The 22208-nt window shown below is 41.3% G+C and overlaps 1 protein-coding gene across 5 annotated transcripts in view; it reads left to right on the top strand.

Moving 5' to 3' along the window:
- The first annotated feature begins 552 nt into the window (after positions 1–552).
- The window catches only part of nmo (serine/threonine-protein kinase nemo), a 758381-nt gene continuing 736725 nt past the window's right edge, over positions 553–22208 (top strand). For all 5 annotated transcript variants that reach the window (XR_011391086.1, XR_011391085.1, XR_011391083.1 and 2 more), the window contains exon 1: positions 553–1911. Coding sequence is in view for 2 of the 5 variants with exons in the window: in XM_070080136.1 (XP_069936237.1) it covers positions 1526–1911 (386 nt within the window). In the remaining 3 variants the exon portion in view is untranslated. The remainder of the gene's footprint in view (positions 1912–22208) is intronic.

The following is a 22208-nucleotide window of genomic DNA, read 5'->3' as shown; positions in this document are numbered from 1 at the left end:
TGCTGAGAGATTGGATATCAGTACACAAGAGCAGTTTGCTGACAAACGGTATACCGGGGAAATAAATTTCTTGAGAGGGACTAAATGACAACTTGTTCTGAGATGGGAAGCTTATCCCAGCCCTCAGCGGTGACGATCAGCTCCAAGGCAAGCCAGGCAGCGCCTTAAGCCATTTTGTTCAGTGTTATTTGATATAACAATGTACCAAAGTCCTTTCGGCCAATGACATGATTATGTAGCAAAAAAAAAAAAAACAGGAACAGTGTTTGAGGTTATTATCCTGATAATACGGGTTCTTTACATCACAGTGCATGGGTGAGTTTACCCCTGGATGCTCCTGCCAGACTTACGAAGCATCTTCTTACATGCAAAGAAGTGTTTTGTCAGAATGTAGTTAAACGCGCTTTATAAACGATAGACAAACTCATTTCGCACTGAAGCAAAATATGTAGGAATGGTTTATTTTTAATTAGGCATTCCGCTACTTCCGTACGAGAGTTTAAATCAGAGAGGCATCAGAGAATTGGCGACGCCTTGCCAGTGAGTGAGAACACGTCGGTGGGGGAAGATATTAGACGTGTCTCTCTCCCAGGCAATAGCGTGTGGAGGGATACAAAGCTTTAATGTGGATATTGATAGATTTCCGGTAACTGACGGGATTTTTGTGGTTATTTATTAGATTGCAAAGAAGTGGAGAAAGTAGCGAAGGTGATAGATGTACGTTGAGAAGCTTGGTGTCTTTTTGCTGTGTTGTTGTCAGCTGTGAAGTGCTGTGTGGGTTACAGAAGCCATACAGGAGGTGGGTGGTCAGTAGCAGAGATAAGAGGAAGCTTCAGCATCCAAGTGTAAGCTTCAGCACCCAGGTGTAAGTTTGAGCATCCAGGTGCAAGCTTCAGCGTCCAGGTGTAAACTACAGCGTCTGTGTGAAAGCTTTACCCCAAGTGTGTAAGCTTCAATATCCCGGAGGAAGCTTCAGCATCCAGGTGTAAGCTTCAGCGTCCAGGTGTAAGCTTCAGCATCCAGGTGTAAGCTTCAGCAATCAGGTGTAAGCTTCAGCAACCAGGCGTAAACCTTCCGCTCACAGGTATAAGCTTCTGCATCCAAGTGCAGGCTTTAGCTCGCAAGTGTAAGCTTGGGCCTTAGGTGTAAGTTTCAGCCCCAGGTGTAAGCGTGAACCTCAGGCGTGAACTTCATCCCCAGGTGTAAGCTTGAGAGCCTCTGATGTAAGCTTCTGTACCAGGTAGAAGTTTCGTCCCTCAGGCGTAAGCCTCAATCCCAGGTGTAAGTTTCAGCTCCCAGGTGTAAACTAGAACTCCAGGTGCAAGTTTCATCATCCAGGTGTAAGCTTCAGCTCCCAGGTGTAAGCTTCCCCAGGTATAAGCTAATATAGAACCCGGTGTAAATAAAGCTGTCGCAGTGGTACTCATGTGAAAGATTTTGTGTAAGGTTTGAAATCAAAGTGTAGTTAGTGAATTGTGTGGAGGTGGCTAGTAGTGTATCACGGGGGGCGTTGCAGACCCCGCCCATGGCTCTCGTGGGCACACGGTCCAGTAGTGGGCGGCAGCACATGATGGCGGGCGTGGGGGAGAGAGGTGTGGGCGTGGTGCCTCCTACCCATAACGCCGCTATCTTAGCCGCTGCTCAGCCTAGTTATTACGCCCATTTGGACCCACGAGGAGGGGCGCCCCAGGCCAGCACGGGCGTGGGCGCCATACACACTCACCACCCACATCTCAGGAGTAGTAGCTCCACCGCCCAGCAGCAACAGCCCACACAGCAGGGTGGCGCGGGCGGTGTGGGCGGCCAGCAGCAGCAACCTCATCATGGACAGACACCTACGCCCTCGCCCACAAACAGCAGCGAAGTCACACCAGACAGACCCATCGGTTACGGCGCCTTCGGCGTTGTATGGTGAGTACATGCCACTCCCTTGTGTTGCAGATAATGTCCACTCTTTGTTTTGTTGCATGGCGAGTACTGCCCACCGCCTTGTTCTTTGTTGGATGGATGAGTAGTCCCGCCACTGCCCACCCTAATACTTACCCACCAACAGGTAACCCAGGCTTGTAAACAAATCAAGAGTGATGGTATCAAGCAGTGTAAATAACCGACATTGCTTGTCACTGGAGTTATCCTATGTTAAATCTACATAATATATAATTTTTGTGCCAGTAACGGGTGCCCTCAAGACCACTGCATTTTTTTATATTATCTACATAATCCTAAATGAAAAGTTACCTTTGAGCAGTAGGGGTAAGATGTTATTGGAGAAGAGACTGGTGTGGGGTAGTGTTAGGTAGCGTGCTGGGGTGGTGGGTCTGGGCCTCACACGTGTTGGCTCACTCGGGAGCTTTGTTCTCCAGTGTACCTTGCCCGCTCTACGACCATACGCTACAGAATTATACCAACATCCTAAATTATTAATAAAAAAAACATTACCGCGGTAGTAACTTTCAGATAGCCCACAAATTAGATATAAACGTTGGAATTACGCTTATCTATCCTAATCCCATATGCATAGACTATACACGATAGATTTACAGATCTCTGCTGTTTTTTCCCATGTACTTCCATGTTTGTAGATGAATGGTTCAGAGAACCGACAAGTTCATAAATTAGACACATGTGCAACACTTGGGTATCTTTATTGAGGAAACGTTTCGCCACACAGTGGCTTCATCAATCCATACAAAGGAGAGCGTTGAAGAACAGGAGTTTGAGGTAATCAGTCACCTCTCTTGCCTATGGTATATAAGCTACTTCTTCGCACATATGCTGTAATTACTGATAATAATGGTTATAAATGACCATAATTTTTAAAGGGGGTGGACCGGTAAGCCAGCGGAAGGCCTCGGTCAGATGACCAAAGCTCCAAAGGCGGGTCATCATCTAAGACCCGCGTCAGGAAACATTTGTCCTGTTTCCTGACAAACCTTATCTAACCTAACCTAACATATGCTGTATTCTTTTCAAGATTTATGGACTGACCACATCGACTCAAGGCTGAGAGACTGATTACTTCAAACTCCTGTTCTTCAACGCTCTCCTTTGTATGGACTGATGAAGCCACTGTGTGGCGAAACGTTTCCTCAATAAAGATACCCAAGTGTTGCACATGTCTAATTTATCTACTTCTGTTTTTGAGAACACGCCGTGCTTGACCAGACCTTAGTTTTCTTCTCACCTCCCACTGCCCCAACCATACTAGACTTTTTTTTCCTTTTAGTGCGCTACCAGGTAATGTTTCAAGGTGGATCGAAACGTCGTCCAATTTTCTTTTCTAAATTGTAGGTTAATTGTAAAATCCGTAAATCAACAGCACTACTCGAAATCTGAAATACTAATCGTTTATTAGTGAATTTGGGCAGCGGAAAGTAGAATCTATCCTGTAAAAGTGTGACACTTTGACTTTAAATCATTCACAATTTTTTCGTGTGTAAATCTAATTACTGGATATAAGTAATCAATCCTTCAGCCTGATGATGTGTTCAGTCCATCTATCTTGATAAAAAAGTGATGAAGCCACTGGCTGGTGAAACGCTTTCACAATAAAGATACCCAAATGTTTCATTGATCAACCTGTCAGATGTTAGGTTAGGTTAGGTTAGGCTTTTTTATCCCTTGTATACAACACCGACAGGAAAATGAATTAGACACATGTGCAATATCTGGGTGAACATCAGAATGGTATACAATACCGACAGGTTGTTAGGTAAGACACATATGCAACAGTTAGACAACTTTATTCCGAAACGTTTCGCCTACACAGTAGGCTTCTTCAGTCGAATACAGAAAATAAGGCAGGAACAATAGAGATGTGAAGACGATGTAATCAGTCCATCACCCTTGTAGTTGTAGAATTTGAGGTTGTCAGTCCCTCGGCCTGGAGAAGTTCAGTTCCATAGTCAGGAACTATCTGAAGATCAAGCGACAGTGCGGAGACTTAAATACTGTCAGAAGGAGAGGTGCAGAGTAGTAGTAGTAGTAGTAGTAGTGAGAATGTAACCACTGAGAGGGACATGACCTCTCAGTGGTTACATTCTCACTACTACTACTACTACTACTACTACTACTACTACTACTACTACTACTACTACTACTACTACTACTACTACTACTACTCTGCACCTCTCCTTCCGACAGTATTTAAGTCTCCGCACTGTCGCTTGATCTTCAGATAGTTCCTGACTATGGAACTGAACTTCTCCAGGCCGAGGGACTGACAACCTCAAATTCTACAACTACAAGGGTGATGGACTGATTACATCGTCTTCACATCTCTACTGTTCCTGCCTATTTTCTGTATTCGACTGAAGAAGCCTACTGTGTAGGCGAAACGTTTCGGAATAAAGTTGTCTAACTGTTGCATGTGTCTTACCTAACAATATCTGGGTATCTTTACTTTGTAGACGTTTCGCCATCCAGTGGCTTTATCAGCGCAATACATGGACATAATCTGAAAACTATAGAAATAAGTACAGAAGACGGGGTAATCAACCCCTCACCCTAGAAGCAAATGAGCATCGTAGTTTTGAAGAATCTGAAGCATAGGCAGGAAGAATGACGCTATGGGAGTCATATGAGGGGCAGCAGACGAGGGTATTGTCACTGGTCGGCGGGATTCCCCATTTCATAAAATGGCTATTAGTGTTCCGGTGTTGCACATATGCATTGTGTAACTTGATTAATGAGACATGTGCAACACTTAAATATCTTTATAATGGTAATGTTTCGTCAGCTAGCGGCTACCTCAGTCCAGTGCAGAGAAGAATTCCTGAACTGATCACATCGACTCCAGGCTGAGGGACTGATTACCTCAAACTCACTCTGATCTACCATTTTTCTCTGTATTGGACTGGGGAAGCCATTGGCATCTGCACGTGTAGATGTGTTCGTTCAGACGTATTCCTAGGTTTCGTGCTATTTCTCCGATGTATGTCTTGTCACAGCCTCCGTAAGGGATTATGTAAAATCCTGGGTTAATTAGTTCAAAGTTTTCTACTTTGGTCCTGGTGAGATCTGATGGATATGCTGGTTGCTATGGCGAGTGTAGTGTTACCTTGCGCAAGTGCTTGCGTGGCTGTAGGGAAGTGCTTGGCTGCAGGGAAGATAACTTTACTCAAAGTGGTGTCATTGCTTTCAAAATTGACAGTGTAAAAGGCTTGTTACTTACAGTCGTTGGCGAAGGAAGAAAAATATAACGTGATAGTTAGGTTTAATGTAAGCGTTTTCTTCGTCAAGAAACCTGGGGCTGCATGATGATGCATCTTGATTGAAGTAAAAGTGTGTAAGGTAATTTTTGTACAAGAATGGTATAGAATACTCAGTGGTCAGTCGTCACGTGAGGTCACAGACCCTGAGCTGCTTTGGGGATTAGTGTGGACGGTTACAAAGCATGGCTTGCTTCTGCAGTGTTTTAAAAATTGAGGTTGGAGAGTTGAAGGAGGAGGTCTTGCTTCTCCAGGAGGAGATTAGGAGGCTGAAGGTCCACCTCAATGGGTCTGGGAGAGAGTGTGAGGTGGCTGGAGTTGTGGGGAATGAGGCTTCTAGCAGTGAGGTGCAGTCTGTCTCTCGCTGTGAGGAGGCTGTAGCTGGGGAAGTAGCAACGGCTACCAGCAGTGAGGTGCAGTCCAGCACCTGCTACAAGTGGCGAGTGGTTCACAGTAATGGAAGGCGCATCAGAGTAAGGAAAGTTAAGAGTGAAGATCTGAAGGTAGGAAATCGCTTCTCTGTTCTTCAGGATGAATGTACTTCAGTGGCCAGTGAAGGTAAGGGTACTACTGCCCCTGCTAATGGAGGTAAGCGCATTCTTGTGGTTGGTGACTCTCAGGTAAGATATATTGACCGTGCTTTTTGTAATAGGAATAAGAAGATGAGAGATAGAGTGTGCTTCCCTGGAGCTGGTGTTGGGGACATTGTCAACAGGCTGGATAATATCACGTCAGGTAATGGGAACAAGCCCATTATCTGTCTCAGTGCTGGTGGAAATGATATTGGGAAGGGTAGGAGAGAAGAGCTGCTAGATAAGTACAGGTCAGCTATAGATTTCATTAAGTCTAAGGGAGGGATCCCAATCATATGTAGCATCTTGCCTAGAAGGGGAGTAGGAAATGAATGGTTGTCTAGGGCAATTGGTGTAAATTGCTGGCTAGACAGATACTGCAAGGAACTTGCAATCCCATTCATTGACAACTGGAACAACTTTTATGGCAAACATGATATGTATGCAAGGGATGGGGTACATCTCTCTGGGGCTGGGGTGGTAGCACTTGCAGACTCGATTGAGAAGGCCATTGGTGAAATGCCTATGATTTTAAACTGATGGAAGATAGAGGTATGGGTGTGTGTGGGAAACAAGCAGGTTGCAACACTTGGGTTGGAAACAGTAAATGTATAAAAGGCATTCAGCATGAAGTTATAAATAAAGACAATAGATCAGGTCAGCAAACAAAGGGGGACAGCAGAGGGCAGCAAGGGACTAGCTCCCTTAAGGTTTACTATACTAATAGCAGGAGTGTAAGAAATAAGATAGATGAGCTAAGATTAATTGCAAGTGCAGGAAACATAGATATTATTGCTATAACAGAGACCTGGCTTAATCTGAAAGATAGAGAGATGCCCTCTGAATGTCACATACAAGGCTATAAATTATTCCACACTGACAGGGTCAACAGGAAAGGTGGTGGAGTAGCGATGTATGTCAGAGACAATTTAAATTGTTGTGTTAGACAAGATATTAAATTAGAAGCGTCAGCCACTGAATCTGTTTGGTTACAGCTTCTCGAGGGCCGAGAAAAACTAATTTTGGGTGTGATTTACAGGGCCCCAAATCTTGATAGGGAGTGCAGTAAACTTCTATGGGACGAAATTCGTAAGGCATCTACATACGAAAATGTTGTGCTAATGGGAGATTTCAACTATAGACAGATTGACTGGAGCAATTTGACAGGAAATTTAGAGTCAGGTGACTTTCTTGATACGATCCAGGATTGTTTTTTAAAACAGTTTGTGACAGAGCCAACTAGGGGAAATAACCTCCTTGACTTGGTTCTTGCCAGTAGGGAAACACTAATTAATAATCTTGAGGTTAATGATGAGCTTGGGGAAAGTGATCACAAATCACTCAGTTTTAATATATCATGGAATTCCCCTAATAATGGCAATCAAGTCTCCGTCCCTGACTTTCGCTTGGCTGATTTCATAGGACTGAAAAATTACTTAGGTGGGCTGAACTGGAATGACCTGACTAAGGGTCAGGTAGGTGGTGATGGTTGCCGATATGATGCTTTCCAGGGCATAGTTCTAGCTGCTCAGTCAAATTATGTTCCAAATAGGGAAATCAGATCAAACAAAAATGATCCTAAATGGATGAACAATAGATTAAAATATCTGATTGGTCAAAAGAGAGGCATATATAGGCAAATCAAAAGAGGAGAGGGGCAATTGAGAAATCGATATATTCAGTTAAAGAGAGAAATAAAAAAGGGAATTAGAAAAGCAAAAAGAGATTATGAGGTTAAAGTTGCAAGAGAATCGAAGACTAACCCAAAAGGATTCTTTCAGGTATACAGAAGTAAGATCAGGGACAAGATAGGCCCACTCAAAAGTTCCTCGGGTCAGCTCACTGACAGCGATAAGGAAATGTGTAGAATTTTTAACACATACTTCCTCTCAGTTTTTACACAGGAGGATACCAGCGATATTCCAGTAATGATAAATTATGTAGAACAGGACGATAATAAACTGTGCACTATTAGGGTCACAAGTGACATGGTCCTTAGGCAAATAGATAAATTAAAACCTAACAAATCCCCAGGCCCTGATGAACTGTATGCAAGGGTTCTAAAGGAATGTAAAGAGGAGCTTAGCACACCTTTGGCTAATCTTTTCAACATATCACTACAAACTGGCATGGTGCCAGATAAGTGGAAAATGGCAAATGTGATACCTATTTTCAAAACAGGTGACAGGTCCCTAGCTTCGAACTATAGACCAATAAGCCTAACCTCCATAGTGGGAAAATTTATGGAATCAATAATTGCCGAGGCAGTTCGTAGCCACCTTGAAAAGCATAAATTAATCAACGAATCTCAGCATGGTTTTACAAAGGGGCGTTCCTGCCTTACGAATTTATTAACTTTTTTCACTAAGGTATTTGAGGAGGTAGATCATGGTAATGAATATGATATTGTGTATATGGACTTCAGTAAGGCTTTTGACAGGGTCCCACATCAGAGACTATTGAGGAAAATTAAAGCACATGGAATAGGAGGAGAAATTTTTTCCTGGATAGAGGCATGGTTGACAAATAGGCAGCAGAGAGTTTGCATAAATGGGGAGAAATCAGAGTGGGGAAGCGTCACGAGCGGTGTTCCACAGGGGTCAGTGTTGGGCCCCCTGCTGTTCACAATCTACATAAACGACATAGATGAGGGCATAAAGAGCGACATCGGCAAGTTTGCCGATGACACCAAAATAGGCCGTCGAATTCATTCTGACGAGGACATTCGAGCACTCCAGGAAGATTTGAATGGACTGATGCAGTGGTCGGAGAAGTGGCTGATGCAGTTTAATATAGACAAATGCAAAGTTCTAAATGTTGGACAGGACAATAACCATGCCACATATAAACTAAATAATGTAGATCTTAATATTACGGATTGCGAAAAAGATTTAGGAGTTCTGGTTAGCAGTAATCTGAAACCAAGACAACAGTGCATAAGTGTTCGCAATAAAGCTAATAGAATCCTTGGCTTCATATCAAGAAGCATAAATAATAGGAGTCCTCAGGTTGTTCTTCAACTCTATACATCCTTGGTTAGGCCTCATTTAGATTATGCTGCACAGTTTTGGTCACCGTATTACAGAATGGATATAAATTCTCTGGAAAATGTACAAAGGAGGATGACAAAGTTGATCCCATGTATCAGAAACCTTCCCTATGAGGATAGACTAAGGGCCCTGAAACTGCACTCTCTAGAAAGACGTAGAATTAGGGGGGATATGATTGAGGTGTATAAATGGAAGACAGGAATAAATAAAGGGGATGTAAATAGTGTGCTGAAAATATCTAGCCTAGACAGGACTCGCAGCAATGGTTTTAAGTTGGAAAAATTCAGATTCAGGAAGGATATAGGAAAGTACTGGTTTGGTAATAGAGTTGTGGATGAGTGGAACAAACTCCCAAATACCGTTATAGAGGCCAGAACGTTGTGTAGCTTTAAAAATAGGTTGGATAAATACATGAGTAGATGTGGGTGGGTGTGAGTTAGACCTGATAGCTTGTGCTACCAGGTCGGTTGCCGTGTTCCTCCCTTAAGTCAATGTGACCTGACCTGACTAGGTTGGGTGCATTGGCTTAAGCCGGTAGGAGACTTGGACCTGCCTCGCATGGGCCAGTAGGCCTTCTGCTGTGTTCCTTCGTTCTTATGTTCTTATGTTCTTAATACCGACAAGATGAAATTAAGACACATGTTCAACATCTGGGTATCTTTATTGTAGACGTTTCGCCATCCAGTGGCTTTATCAATACAAATTCCAGGACATAACTTGAAGACAGTAGAACTATATACAGAAGACGAGGTATTGATAAAGGCACTGGATGGCGAAACGTCTACAATAAAGATATCCAGATGATGCACATGTGTCTTAATTTCAAGGTCATTTTTATTTGTAGGCTTCCTGTAGACTTGGAATTTTAAGGTGTTATTTGTATGAGGACGGCCGAAAATGGTAACTTGTCGTCGGTCTTCTCTTCAAGCGTGAACTAGTTTGCCGGTTCAACTTTGTTGAGTCTTCTCTGCATTTATGCAACATATGGGAATCTTTGTTGAAGAAACGTTTCGCCACACAGTGGCTTCATCAGTTCAATACAAAGTAGAAATGGGTAAGGAGAGTAGAAGTTTGAGGTAATCAGTCCCTCAACCTTGAGTCGATGTGTTCAGTCCATCAATCTTGACAAAAGTGCAGCATATTCACGTAGATGGGGCTTATATACTGATGAGAGATGAGGTGGAGCAGTGGTAGGCGGAGTCACCAGCGAACAATGGCACTAATGGAAGTAGGTCGTGTCTATAGATTAGACAAGTTTTGAGGAAATCCCAGCATCAAGATCCCGAGATGTGAATAGATGGTTTAATAAAACCAACATGTCGGTTTTGTTAAACCATTTATTCACATATTCTGGTTATAAAAACATTTGAGATTGATTACAAGAATGCCGTCTAGATATCGCACCCATGTGATGTTGCTAGGGATAATGTTGACCAAACATTCATTTTTTTGTTCCATGTATCAGTTCGTCATGTTGGCGCTAATGGGAAACCAATACCTGTAATTCATATCATAAAAATTATGTATAAGACACATAGGCAACAGTTAGGCAACTTTATTCCGAAACGTTTCACCTACACAGTAGGCTTCTTCAGTCGAATACAGAAAGTAGGCAGGAACAGTAGAGATGTGAAGACGATGTAATCACCCTTGAAGTCGTAGAATTTGAGGTTGTCAGTCCCTCAGCCTGGAGAAGTTCAGTTCCATAGTCAGGAACTATCTGAATAAAGTTGCCTAACTGTTGCCTATGTGCCTTACCTACCAACCTGTCGGTATTGTATACCATTTGATGTTCATCAAAATTATATATAATACCGACAAGTTGAAGAGTGAGGCAGTGTGCAACAGTTGAGTATTTTTATTGTTGATTAAAACATTTGAAACGTTTCGCGGTAGGCTTCTTCAGTCAAATACGGATGTAAATGGTTTAAAAAATCTGCAAGCTGAAGAATGAGACACTTGTGCAACATTTGGGAATCTTTATTGCGGAAACGTTTCACCAGCCAGTGTTTTTTTTCAGTCCAACACAGATAAAAACTGTGGAAGATGAGGAGTTTGAGGTAATCAGTCCCTCAGACTGGAGTATGTTCAGCCCATCAGTCGTGAGAAAAGTACAGCATATGATTAGGTTAGGTAAGGTTTGTCAGGAAACAAGACAAGTGTTTCCTGATGCGGGTCTTAGTCATATGATGACCCACAGCTAGAGCTTTTGGTTATCTGACCGAGGCCTTCCGCTGGCTTACTGGTTCACCCCTTCAAAAATAAAGGATTATTTTTTTTTACTATTATCTACTGCATATGAGCGGAGAAGTGACTCATATACTACAGACCGGTGAGTTGAAGTAGCAGCAGGTGGAGTCACCAGTGGAAAAAAGTCCACTGGTGTAAATAGGTTATGCAAGCGTTGAAGGAATTCCCCGTAGCAAGATCCCAGGATGTTATACTAAATGGTTTTGAAAACCGACAAGCTGAAAATTGCGCAACATTTAGGAATCTTTATTGGAAACGTTTCGCCAGACAGTGGCGTCTTCAGTCCAATACAAAGAAATACAGAGAAGAACGGTGGAAGATGAGGAGTTTGAGGTAATCAGTCCATCAGGATGGATTGAATACATCAACCTTAGGCTGAGGAACTGGTTGCCTCAAACCATCTTCCACCGTTCTTTTCTGTACTAAACTGAAGAAGCCACTGGCTGGTGAAACGTTTCCGAAATAAAGATTCCCAAATATTGTTCAAGTGACTCATCCTTCAGATATAGAGAATGGATTGTAGACAGCAGTAGTGGTTGTAGTTGAAAAGGAAATAGTTATTGAAAGTTTATTAGGCTGACGAAACCCCTTGGTTGTCCTAACGTCAGAGGATATCAATGAATGTTTGGTGGGCATGACTCACGAAATCGTAATGACACGATTGCAAACAAACCATACCCCGGCCGGGATTGAACCCGCGGTCAGAGAGTCTCAAAACTCCAGACCGTCGCGTTAGCCACTGGACCAGCTAGCCACAATAAGATTCGTCCAACTAGGTATATTTCTACACTTGCATTTGTGGTCACAGTGGTGCCTATGCTAACCTTCCTATGGTGTAAAAATATACCTAGTTGGACGAATCTTATTGTGGCTAGCTGGTCCAGTGGCTAACGCGACGGTCTGGAGTTTTGAGACTCTCTGACCGCGGGTTCAATCCCGGCCGGGGTATGGTTTGGTGGGCATCCTTGTAAAAAGGGAAGTGCTGTAACATCAGTACCACTTAGTTTCTTGTTCCGGACAGGAGGGTCGTCTGAGTGCTTTAAGTGAGTGGGGCTGATAATTTCTAGTCGGCATGAGGGCAAAATGTGTTCATAATAAATGTCTCAGTAAGTTAAAGAATCAAGTCACAGTACCGCATCTGGAACAATTTACCAAAAACCCTCTCCGAAGTGCGGTGTTTTGATGAATCTCATGAAGCTGTATGTGTCCATTTACCTAAATACTGTGTGTATTACTACCTATAATTATGTAATATTTATTCAGATCATTATAAAGCTCGTTAATCTTCAAAATTGTTTTCTGAATTTGATATCAGCGGACCTACTGGTATTTGTTCTCGTTTAGCTCGTGAACAGTGTAGCCAGATCTCATACCGAACTTGCATGGAATGCCACTTGTGCCCTTACTCAATTTTGATCTTACTTCGTTTAGGCAAGCTATTGTTTAATTGTCAACAATGCCTCGGTTCAAGGCAGATTATGAGTCGTGAAAAAAAACTATAAAAGGCCTTGTCCACGTCACTAAAAATAACATTAGAAAATAAGAGCGGAAGGAGCACTGCAGCATCCACTATGTAGTTGCGACTGCTGTATTTGCAGACGATTAAGACATTTGCAATAGTTAGGTATCTATTGGCGACGCGTTTTGCCTGCTCTGCAGGCTTCTTCAGTTGAATGCAGAGGTGACTAAATACCGGAGATAGAAACAGAAGAGAGCTAAAGATTATTAGTGTAAGACTTTGTTACGGGGACTTTGACCCCCGAAACATCCTTCATCTCTAAATACAGCATTCACAACTAGACAGTGGATGCTGGAGTTTACGAAACTCCGTGTAAAGTGTACATAGTAATAATAGTAGAATTACCGACAATATGTTAGGTAAAAGGATAGAGATGCAACTAATGTGACATTTTATAGTGGCAGACCTTGAGAATATACAGATAATTTTCACGGCACGCATAAGTACGATTAAGCACTTAATTTACTGGGAATGGTTGAAGTCCCTTGATATTTACTCCCTAGAACGCAGGCGAGAATGATACATCTGCACACGAAAATCACTCCATACGAAAGCAAAAGACTCAGCACGAGATGCAACATTCCCCCAAAGAAAAGCAGGGGCGCTACGAGACAATACAATGTCAGGGGGCCCAAGACTGTTCAATTGCCTCCTAGCATACATAAGGGAGATTACCAACAGACCTCTGGCTGTCTTCAAGGAAGAGCTGGACAAGCACCTAAAGTCAGTACCTGACCAGCCCGGCTGTGGTTCGTACGTCGGTTTACGTGCGACCAGCAGTAACAGTCTGGTTGATCAGGCCCTGATCCACCACGAGGCCAGGCCGCGGGGGCGTTGACCCCCGAGCCCCTCAGATATGTTTCAGGTAGGTAGGTATACCAAAGAGGTGACAATATTTAAATCTACTGAATTACCTCGCATCCGCATGGGCGGCGGTGCAAAATAATATCTCAAAGAAACACCATATAAAAAGAAATCTGAAATGGCTACAAAAATAAGATATTAAGATTTTTAACCAGGCCAATTCGAAAAAAATGGATTTAGAGAGGATATTTAAAAACACTAAGAGTAACGTGAAGAACTGAAAGGAAAATGATAGAATGGATAACGAGACACTTCAAAACAGGGCATACCAAGCCACTGATGATCATCTTAAAATCAGTTGTTCTCTATGGGCTGTACATTAACAGTCCCTATACTGCTGTACATTAACAGTCCCATTTAAGGGAGGCGAAATTGCAGATCCAGTGTACAGAGAACCTTCACTGTATGTATTTCAGTCAAGCACCTTAATTACCGGGAATGTTTGAAGTCCTTTGACCTTTACTCCCTGAAATTCAGGCGAGAAAGATACGTTATGATTTACACCTTGAAAATCTTCGAGGAACTGATTCCAAATGTCATTTTGTAACATAGATGAAAGTAATTTGGATAGCTTTAATTAAGGTGGATCAAACATGAATAAGAATTGGGCAGTGAAATAAAGTGAGGTAGGGTAACGATTCTTATCCTGTAAATTGAACGGTGTAAAACAAATGGATATAAATAGAATCGTCACATCAAGAAATCAAATGAAGCACAATAAAAACTTAAGAAAGCTACCATGCCCAGGCGGGTCGTCAGGCCAATAAATAAAGTGAAGTTCACTAAAAACCTAAGGAAGCTACTATGCCTGAGAATGTCACGAAGGCTTTTGGAAGGGTACCAAGAGCGGGGAGAGTTTACGAGGCGGGTAAGGTTGGAGTGAGGAGAGTGGACCAGGTGTTGAGCGGACGGGTTCAAGGTCGGGTGGTGGTGAGAGAGTAGCTGGGTGTAAGGAACCACCCACACAACACCACTTTCTGCCACACTTCACCGTCTTAACCACAGCCTTCCAATGTTCACAACTATCACTAAAAGTGAGGCGAGGAAACTTCCAAGGTTACGCTTATATTATAAATATTTCTTCCAAAGATAGATTTAAAGTCCCGGATCTATTATTTCTTGAAAGGCGTGAGATAAAGGAACTGGATCTGACGTACGAAATCATAATGATAATGGAAAGCAGGCATAAATATATATGGAAGGCAGGCATATATATATATATATATATATATATATATATATATATATATATATATATATATATATATATATATATATATATATATATATATATATATATATATATATATCGTGCCGAATATGTAAAACTGGTCAATTAGCAAGAACTCATTTAAAATTAAGTCCTTTCTAAAATTTTCTCTTATACGTTTAAAGATATATTTTTTTCATTAATGTTGATGTAAAAATTTATAATTTTGCACCAAAAGGAACTTAGAAAACTTACCTAACCTTATTATAACAAGCGCAATTTATTTTAGCCTAACCCATCTAAATATATTTTAGATTTGTTTACAATAATTTAATACTAAACAAACACAGTGAAATATATTTTTTTCGTTAGGTTCAGAATGATTTTGGCGAAATTATTGCATACACAAATTTTTACTTGTCCTATATGACAAGATGAGCGTTGCTATTTAAGCCAAGATCTCAAGTTCTGCCTATTCGGCACGATATATATATATATATATATATATATATATATATATATATATATATATATATATATATATATATATATATATATATATACAGGTAAGGCAACGACTTTTCAACCTGCTGCCAGATACCAGAAATATTGCTGGAACGAGCGTGGAATTGCCAAATCAACCAAGGCCAGTAGGCCGAAAACAGCAACACCCTGGTTGGCCAGGTAGCGAGAGTAGGAAAACTCTTGAAACCGATCACAGGTAAAGTTCCGAGGATTTCTAACCAAGAAAGACAGAAACAATAAATTTAAGTTGGATTGGATAAATTCAGAATTAGAAGAATAATAGCAAAGAACTAATTTGTAATAGGGTTGTAGGTGAATTGCTCGTTTTCTTGACAATAACAACGCTCTTTCTCATAAACTATCCTTCCAAAGTGATCGATCCATCTTTCAACCTTCACAGACGCCGTCTTGCTGAAGGTGTCCTTATTGACAAAGTTAACCTGAATCTTTGCCCCCACGTTTCTCATGAACATGCCAGTCTTTCTTAGTGCTTTGACAGATGCTGTAACACACCGTGATTTAACCATGACTGCCTCGCCTATCCAGTACCCTAAAGCGACTTTAGTTTTTTTTTTTTTCGTTTTCTCCCGCCACTGATAATAGTCTAAGACGGACCGAAATATCCAGTTTTTATTTCCAAATTGTGAGTTAATTGTGATTTTTTTTTCCGGCGTGTATACCTGCTGCAGTGTTCATCCATTTTTTGTGTTCTTAATCACCAAAATATACTTCCCTTTTTATAGTTTACATTTAATCTGATAATCTAGGGATGATTCAGATAGCGATAAATGGTTGTAATATATATCTGTCACCGGTTTCGATAGTTTTAAGAACATAAGAACTGCAGCAGACTAGGTGATCTGGCTCTTGTTTCAGCATTATTTGTGATATTTGCTATCAGCAGGTTAAATAGCCCTGGGTCTATTTTACACTTTTTCCCAGATTTGGAAATGAAAACAGATACCGTGTAAGTCCGTCTTGTATTGTTATTAGATCGCGTTGAGTGTTTAGTAACCTGTAGATTTGCTTGTCTGTTCGTGGTTTGCTTATTACTGCACCTGACAGCTTATTCTCTAGGAATCGCAACCAGCTACTTCCAGGTTCCAATATGATCTACCCTATATTTGTTATATATATTATCTTCACTTTTGACACAGGCCAGTCTGAAAAGTTTTCCGATACAAGGAACTCTTGAAGTTGTCCTCAAGAGTTATGTTAGTGGTTGACCTTTTGTATAAAGAGAGGGTGTCGAAATGTCTTGATCCCTTTACGCATATTGAGTTATCTCTTACATGTATTGTATATACACATATATTGTAAATACAAGGCGAAATAACTCCTAAGTCCATGTTCAAGGTGAGGTTACTGTTCAAAGTGAGATCACGGTGTTTGTTTAGGTGTGGAAAGGTCATGGAGTTAAATATCTCACTTGCATAAGAGTTCTGCAATTGTTTGGTCACATCTAAAGTTACTACAAGACATGCTTTTGACTCCAATCAGTATGATGGTCTTCCCTTTCTTTGTGTCGAAAAGAGCCTAACGACATTTTTTTTTATTTTTTTACTGTTGTAAGTGAAAGTCACAATTATATTGTTTTTTGAAGGAAAGAAATATAAAGCTAGGAAGCTTCTGTTGAAAGATGATGTTTATGTTTTGCTTATATCTACTCTATGTTACTGTTAGTTAAATTGTATATTTAGCAGTGTCCTTGTGAGAGAACGTGATATGGATATTGAAGTGTCTCAACTATTTCTGATATAATTTTGTAATTCTTTATCAGTAAACAGGAAAATAACCAGGACACATATAAACTAAATAATGTAGATCTTAATATTAAGGATTGCGAGAAGGATTTAGGAGTTCTAGTTAGTAATCTGAAACAAAGACAACAGTGCATAAGTGTTCGCAATAAAGCTAACAGAATCCTTGGCTTTATATCAAGAAGTATAAATAATAGAAATCCTCAGGTTGTTCTTCAACTCTATGTCTATATATCTTTGGTTAGGGCTCATCTAGATTATGCTGCAGAGTTTTGGCCACCGTATTACAGAATGGATATAAATGCTCTGGAAAACATACAAAGGAGGATGACAAAGTTGATCCCATGTATCAAAAATCTTCCCTATATGGATAGACTGTGGGCCCTGAATCTGCACTCTCTAGAAAGGCGTAGAATTAGGGGTGTATAAATGGAAGACAGGAATTAATAAAGGGGATGTAAATAGCGTGCTAAAACTATCTAGCTTAGACAGGACTCGCAGCAATGGTTTTAAATTGGAAAAATTCAGATTCAGGAAAGATATAGGAAAACACTAGTTTGGTAATAAGACGTTGTGTAGTTTTAAAAATAGGTTAGATAAATACATGAGTGGGTGTGGGTGAGTGTGAGTTGGACCTGACTAGCTTGTGCTACTAGGTCAGATGCCGTGAATGTGGCCTGACTTGATTAGGCCAAGGCATTGGCTTAAGCCGATGGGAGACTTGGACCTGCCTCGCATAGGCCAGTAGGCCTGCTCCAGTGTTCCTTCTTTCTTATGTTCTTACGTTATGAGGTCTTAGATAAATGTATATATAAATATGGATTTTTTTGACAGTAATGTGGGTATTGAAAGGGTAATGGTCGTGAGTGTTTACATTTTAGGTTTTCTGTAAACTTGTTTTAAAAACACTCTCAGCAACTTAAATATTAAAAATGACTCCCAATTATATGAGGTGATTTAGTTAATTTATCATTTTAAGTTACTAAACAAAGTTTGAGTCTGGGAGAGTTCAGGACGTGGTTTTTGATCCATGTTTATTGTTTAGAGGTGGGCGGTGTTGCAAGTGGTGTTGGCACTATTGTTTTGTCTTACTGACATTCTGACGCTTAGTCGCTAAGATCCTTGCTGAGTGAATCCCACGCTTAATCGCTGAGTGCCTTGCTGAGTAAATCCTATGCTGAGAGTAACAGCGCGAACTGAGTTTGGTCTCACCCAAGTCCCGCTCTGAATTTCTGTTACTGCTCTTACAGTTACAGTATCCTATCGACAGCTATCACCTGTACAGATAACTATTGCCTGATTGCATCAAATCCCGCATACTTGTAAAATAATACCAATCTTAGTTACAGCGTGCATATTGAAAAAAAAATGTTGGCGTTTGGATAGACTGACCAACTCAGGTAGCGTTGGGGTGACATACCAGTGACCGGTTTTGATGGTTCAGCACTCACAACCCGACATGAGACCAGGCAATCCACCTCACTATAACATCAACGGAAAGCACTGTGTTGTTATTCAACATGTCTTTGGGTTCATGTAGTGTGTATCATATGACCGGATGTTTACCGCAGCTTAAATAATAAAAAGTCACAATACCGTGGCTGGAACAGTTCACCATAAACCCGCACTTAGTTGTAGCGTGTGCAGGTGTGATAAAGTAAGACTATTGTGTGGATATAAGAGCGGAGGTAAGTGTGTACTGGTGATCAAGAGGGTGCGGCTGGCTCCGGCGGGAGATACCTCGGAAACAGCTGATAGGACCAGCTGGTGGGCAGGTGGTGTGCTTGTTCTGCCAGGTGGTGCTGGGTTGGATATATCGCTTGCTTGGCTGGTGATAAGATTGTGTGAGGTGGAAGATAGGAGTTATATGGTAATGAATGTTTGAGTAATTTGTTTATCAGTAACTGTTATGCTGGTGTTTCAATGTGTTGGAAGGTTGAGTTGTGGCCTTGGTGCAGTGTTGTGTGAAGCAACCATGTTTGCATATGTTGCAAGGTAGGGAATAGCCTTGCTGCAGTGTTGTGGGAAGCAATCATGCAAGGATAAATACCATCCGAGGGATAGTGAATGAGTGTTGGGTCTGTGCTTGTGAACGCTCAAGGGGTGCCTGGAACCCATGTATATATCAAGTTGCGTTTACGGAGTCATTTCACATCTTCTAGACCTTGAATGGGCTTAACCTATGTCTACTAGATTTGCATTTATCGGGCATTGTTATATCTACTCTAAAATGGAGTCTAGTAATATGTTTCACATACTGCTCAGTGTTACAAGTTCGTTGAAGACAGTTGAGATAGCAGGGCTATAAAAAATACAAAGTGTTTACTGCCTGCATAGAGCTAATGAAGCATTTGAACTAGTGGGAACGTCTTGAAGAATTTAAAATATACTCTTTGGTGAGAGAGATGTGTGATTATATACTGTATACAAGTAAGATACCGAAGGACCTGACCCCAACTCTGCACACTGCTATACGTATTTGAAACTTAAAGAAGTGTAAGGTAAACCCAGTGAAAAGCAGGGAAGGAAGCCACGGGCATACTAACAAAGCAGTGTGTCAACATCCGGGGAATTGATACCAGCAGATATCAGAAATATTGCAGGAGCAAGTGTGGAATTATTCTAGAGGAAAGTAGAATATACCTTCGTGGTGTGTCAGATCAACCGGGCTGTGATGGGCCGGCGTGCCGCCAGTAGCACCAGCCTGTTTGTTCAGGCAATCAGCAGGGAAACCTGGGTCCAGGCAAGGAAGCAGGAGTAGGGAAAACTCCGGAAACAAGCCACAGGTAAATTACAGTACACTTACAAGTAGGTAACGTGTGTTGGCCTTGGTATGTGGGTGGCAGAGAACGTAAAGTATAACAAGATATTTGTGACCTTACGCAAACATGACAGTGTATGGTTCTTGTCATTAGTTGTGTTTTATCAACTGATTTTCTCATTTCTGGCTTCCAGGAATCGGTCATATCTACTCTTGAAACTGTCTGCCAGGAGTGTTTTGAGGGTCAATGCCTCCGCGGCCCGGTCCCAGACCAGGCATCCTGGTGGACGTCCTGATCAACCGGGCTGTTAGTACTAACCGCACGAATTCCAATATAAGTACCATAGCCCGGCTTATGAGGAAATTACTTGAGAAAGTTGTACATTTCGTTTTTGAAGAGAGCAAAGGGTCTCTTGGTAACGCCCCTTCTTTGATCGCCAGCAGGAACAGCCTGGTTGACCAGGTAATCACAAGTCGAACCTGGCCTATGGTCAGGCTCCAGGAGTAGAAAGACTCTTGCAACTCATCAAAGATATATAATGGGAGGGCATTGAAAAGTCTTGGTCCTTTCACACTTACTGAGTTTTCTATTAGTGTACCCATTGCACCCCTGCTTTTTATCTGAGGATATTTTGTACCATCTACCAAACATCTTAGTTTCATGGGAGACGATTTGTGTGCAGATTTGATACCAATCCTTCTAGAATTTTTCAGGTATAATGTACTTTCCTCGCCTATGTTCCAAGGAATACAGATTAAGGGACTTCAAACGTACTCCAACCTAGGGACGCTTAGTGACTTAAAGAGCATCATCACTGGCTTGGCATCTGTTGGGTTGAAAGTTATAGTTATCCAACGTAACATTTTCCTGACAATTCTAATAGTGACACTTATGATCACTGAGGGTGAGATCTAACATAATCACTCCCAGGTCTCTCACATTAGTCTTACATTCTTGAGTGATTCAAGTGTATTTTAATCCATTCCATTCTTTTATTTCCTCAATCTGAAATTTGTTCTCATTGAACATCACAGAGTTGTCAGTGGCCCACTGGAAGACTTTGTTTATATCATCTTGGAGGTTTGCTGTGTCTTCTATGGGTACCACTTTCATGCAGATTCTAGTATCGTCTGCAAAGGATGATACAGTACTATGATTTATACTTCTATGTCAGATATGAGAATGAGAAAGAAAATAAGGGCAAGTACCGTGCCTTGGGAACAGAGCTCTTCACTATGGCATCCTCCAATTTCATTTTGTTCACTGTTACACTTTGGGTTCTGTTCCTTAGAAAATTAAATATCTATCTGCTCACGCTTTTCTAGTTATTAATTTTGCAAGCATTTTGTCGCTGTGCCATTATGATTACCCTTTGTAGATGAATGGTTCAGAGAACCGACATGTTGATAAATTAGACACATGTGCAACTCTTGGGTATCTTTATTGAGGAAACGTTTCGCCACACAGTGGCTTCATCAGTCCATACGTAGGAGAAACTTGAAGAACAGGAGGAGAATGAGGTAATCAGTCCCTCAACCTTGAGTCGATGTGTTCAGTCCATCAATCTTGAATAGATTGATGGACTGAACACATCGACTCAAGGTTGAGGGACTGATTACCTCATTCTCCTCCTGTTCTTCAAGTTTCTCCTACGTATGGACTGATGAAGCCACTGTGTGGCGAAACGTTTCCTCAATAAAGATACCCAAGAGTTGCACATGTGTCTAATTTATCAACATGATTACCCTTATACGTTGTTTTTAAGGACTGTTGGGTGACCCCAGTATCTAGGCTCCCTTTCCATAGAATATTTAAGGCACGTGAATGGGGCTTTTTGCAGTTCTTGATGCACACGGAATTCCACGAGTCTGGGCCTGGGGCAGGGGCATGTTGTCAGTGGCTTTTTCAAAGATGAATGGGGCTCGGGTTATGTTGGAGATGTTGACAAAGTTTTGAGACTCGTTCATGAAGAATTCATTCGGGTTTTCAATTTTTAGCCTGATTAATGGCTCACTAAACACAGTCGTATTGATTAATTACTTTTAGCTCTCTCTGTCTTACCTGGACTCTGCATGATTGATTCAATTTATGTTCAATATCTTCTGTTTCTCTAGCCAGTATTTCTTTCTGTATTTCAGACAGTATCCTTATATGTGATTCTTCATCTTCACTTGCAGAGGGAGCGTCTTTCTGTTTCTAGCTTAGGTATACATCTTTTTTCTTGGTGCCATGTGCTTTGAGAATACTTCTAGTGCCAAAGTTGATCCTCACTAGGCATTGGTTTGGATCCATGTTACTCAGTGTCGTCACAGCATCTTTCATTAAAGACATGATTAATTTGGTCTTAGTTGATGTTCTTGTTAATTTGGTTAAAACACTCTCATGACTTTGTGGTTTGCTGCTGAGGACCCGCTTGCATGCATGTCTGAACTTCGACTAAGGCGTGGTCTTTGACGTATTTCATATCAGATCATCATCGTTCATGA

The sequence above is a fragment of the Cherax quadricarinatus genome, chromosome 6 (genome assembly GCF_038502225.1).
Source record: "Cherax quadricarinatus isolate ZL_2023a chromosome 6, ASM3850222v1, whole genome shotgun sequence".
NCBI classification, from domain to species: domain Eukaryota; kingdom Metazoa; phylum Arthropoda; class Malacostraca; order Decapoda; family Parastacidae; genus Cherax; species Cherax quadricarinatus.
Note: the sequence above shows the minus strand (reverse complement) of the source record. Positions and strands in the feature narration are given on the sequence as shown.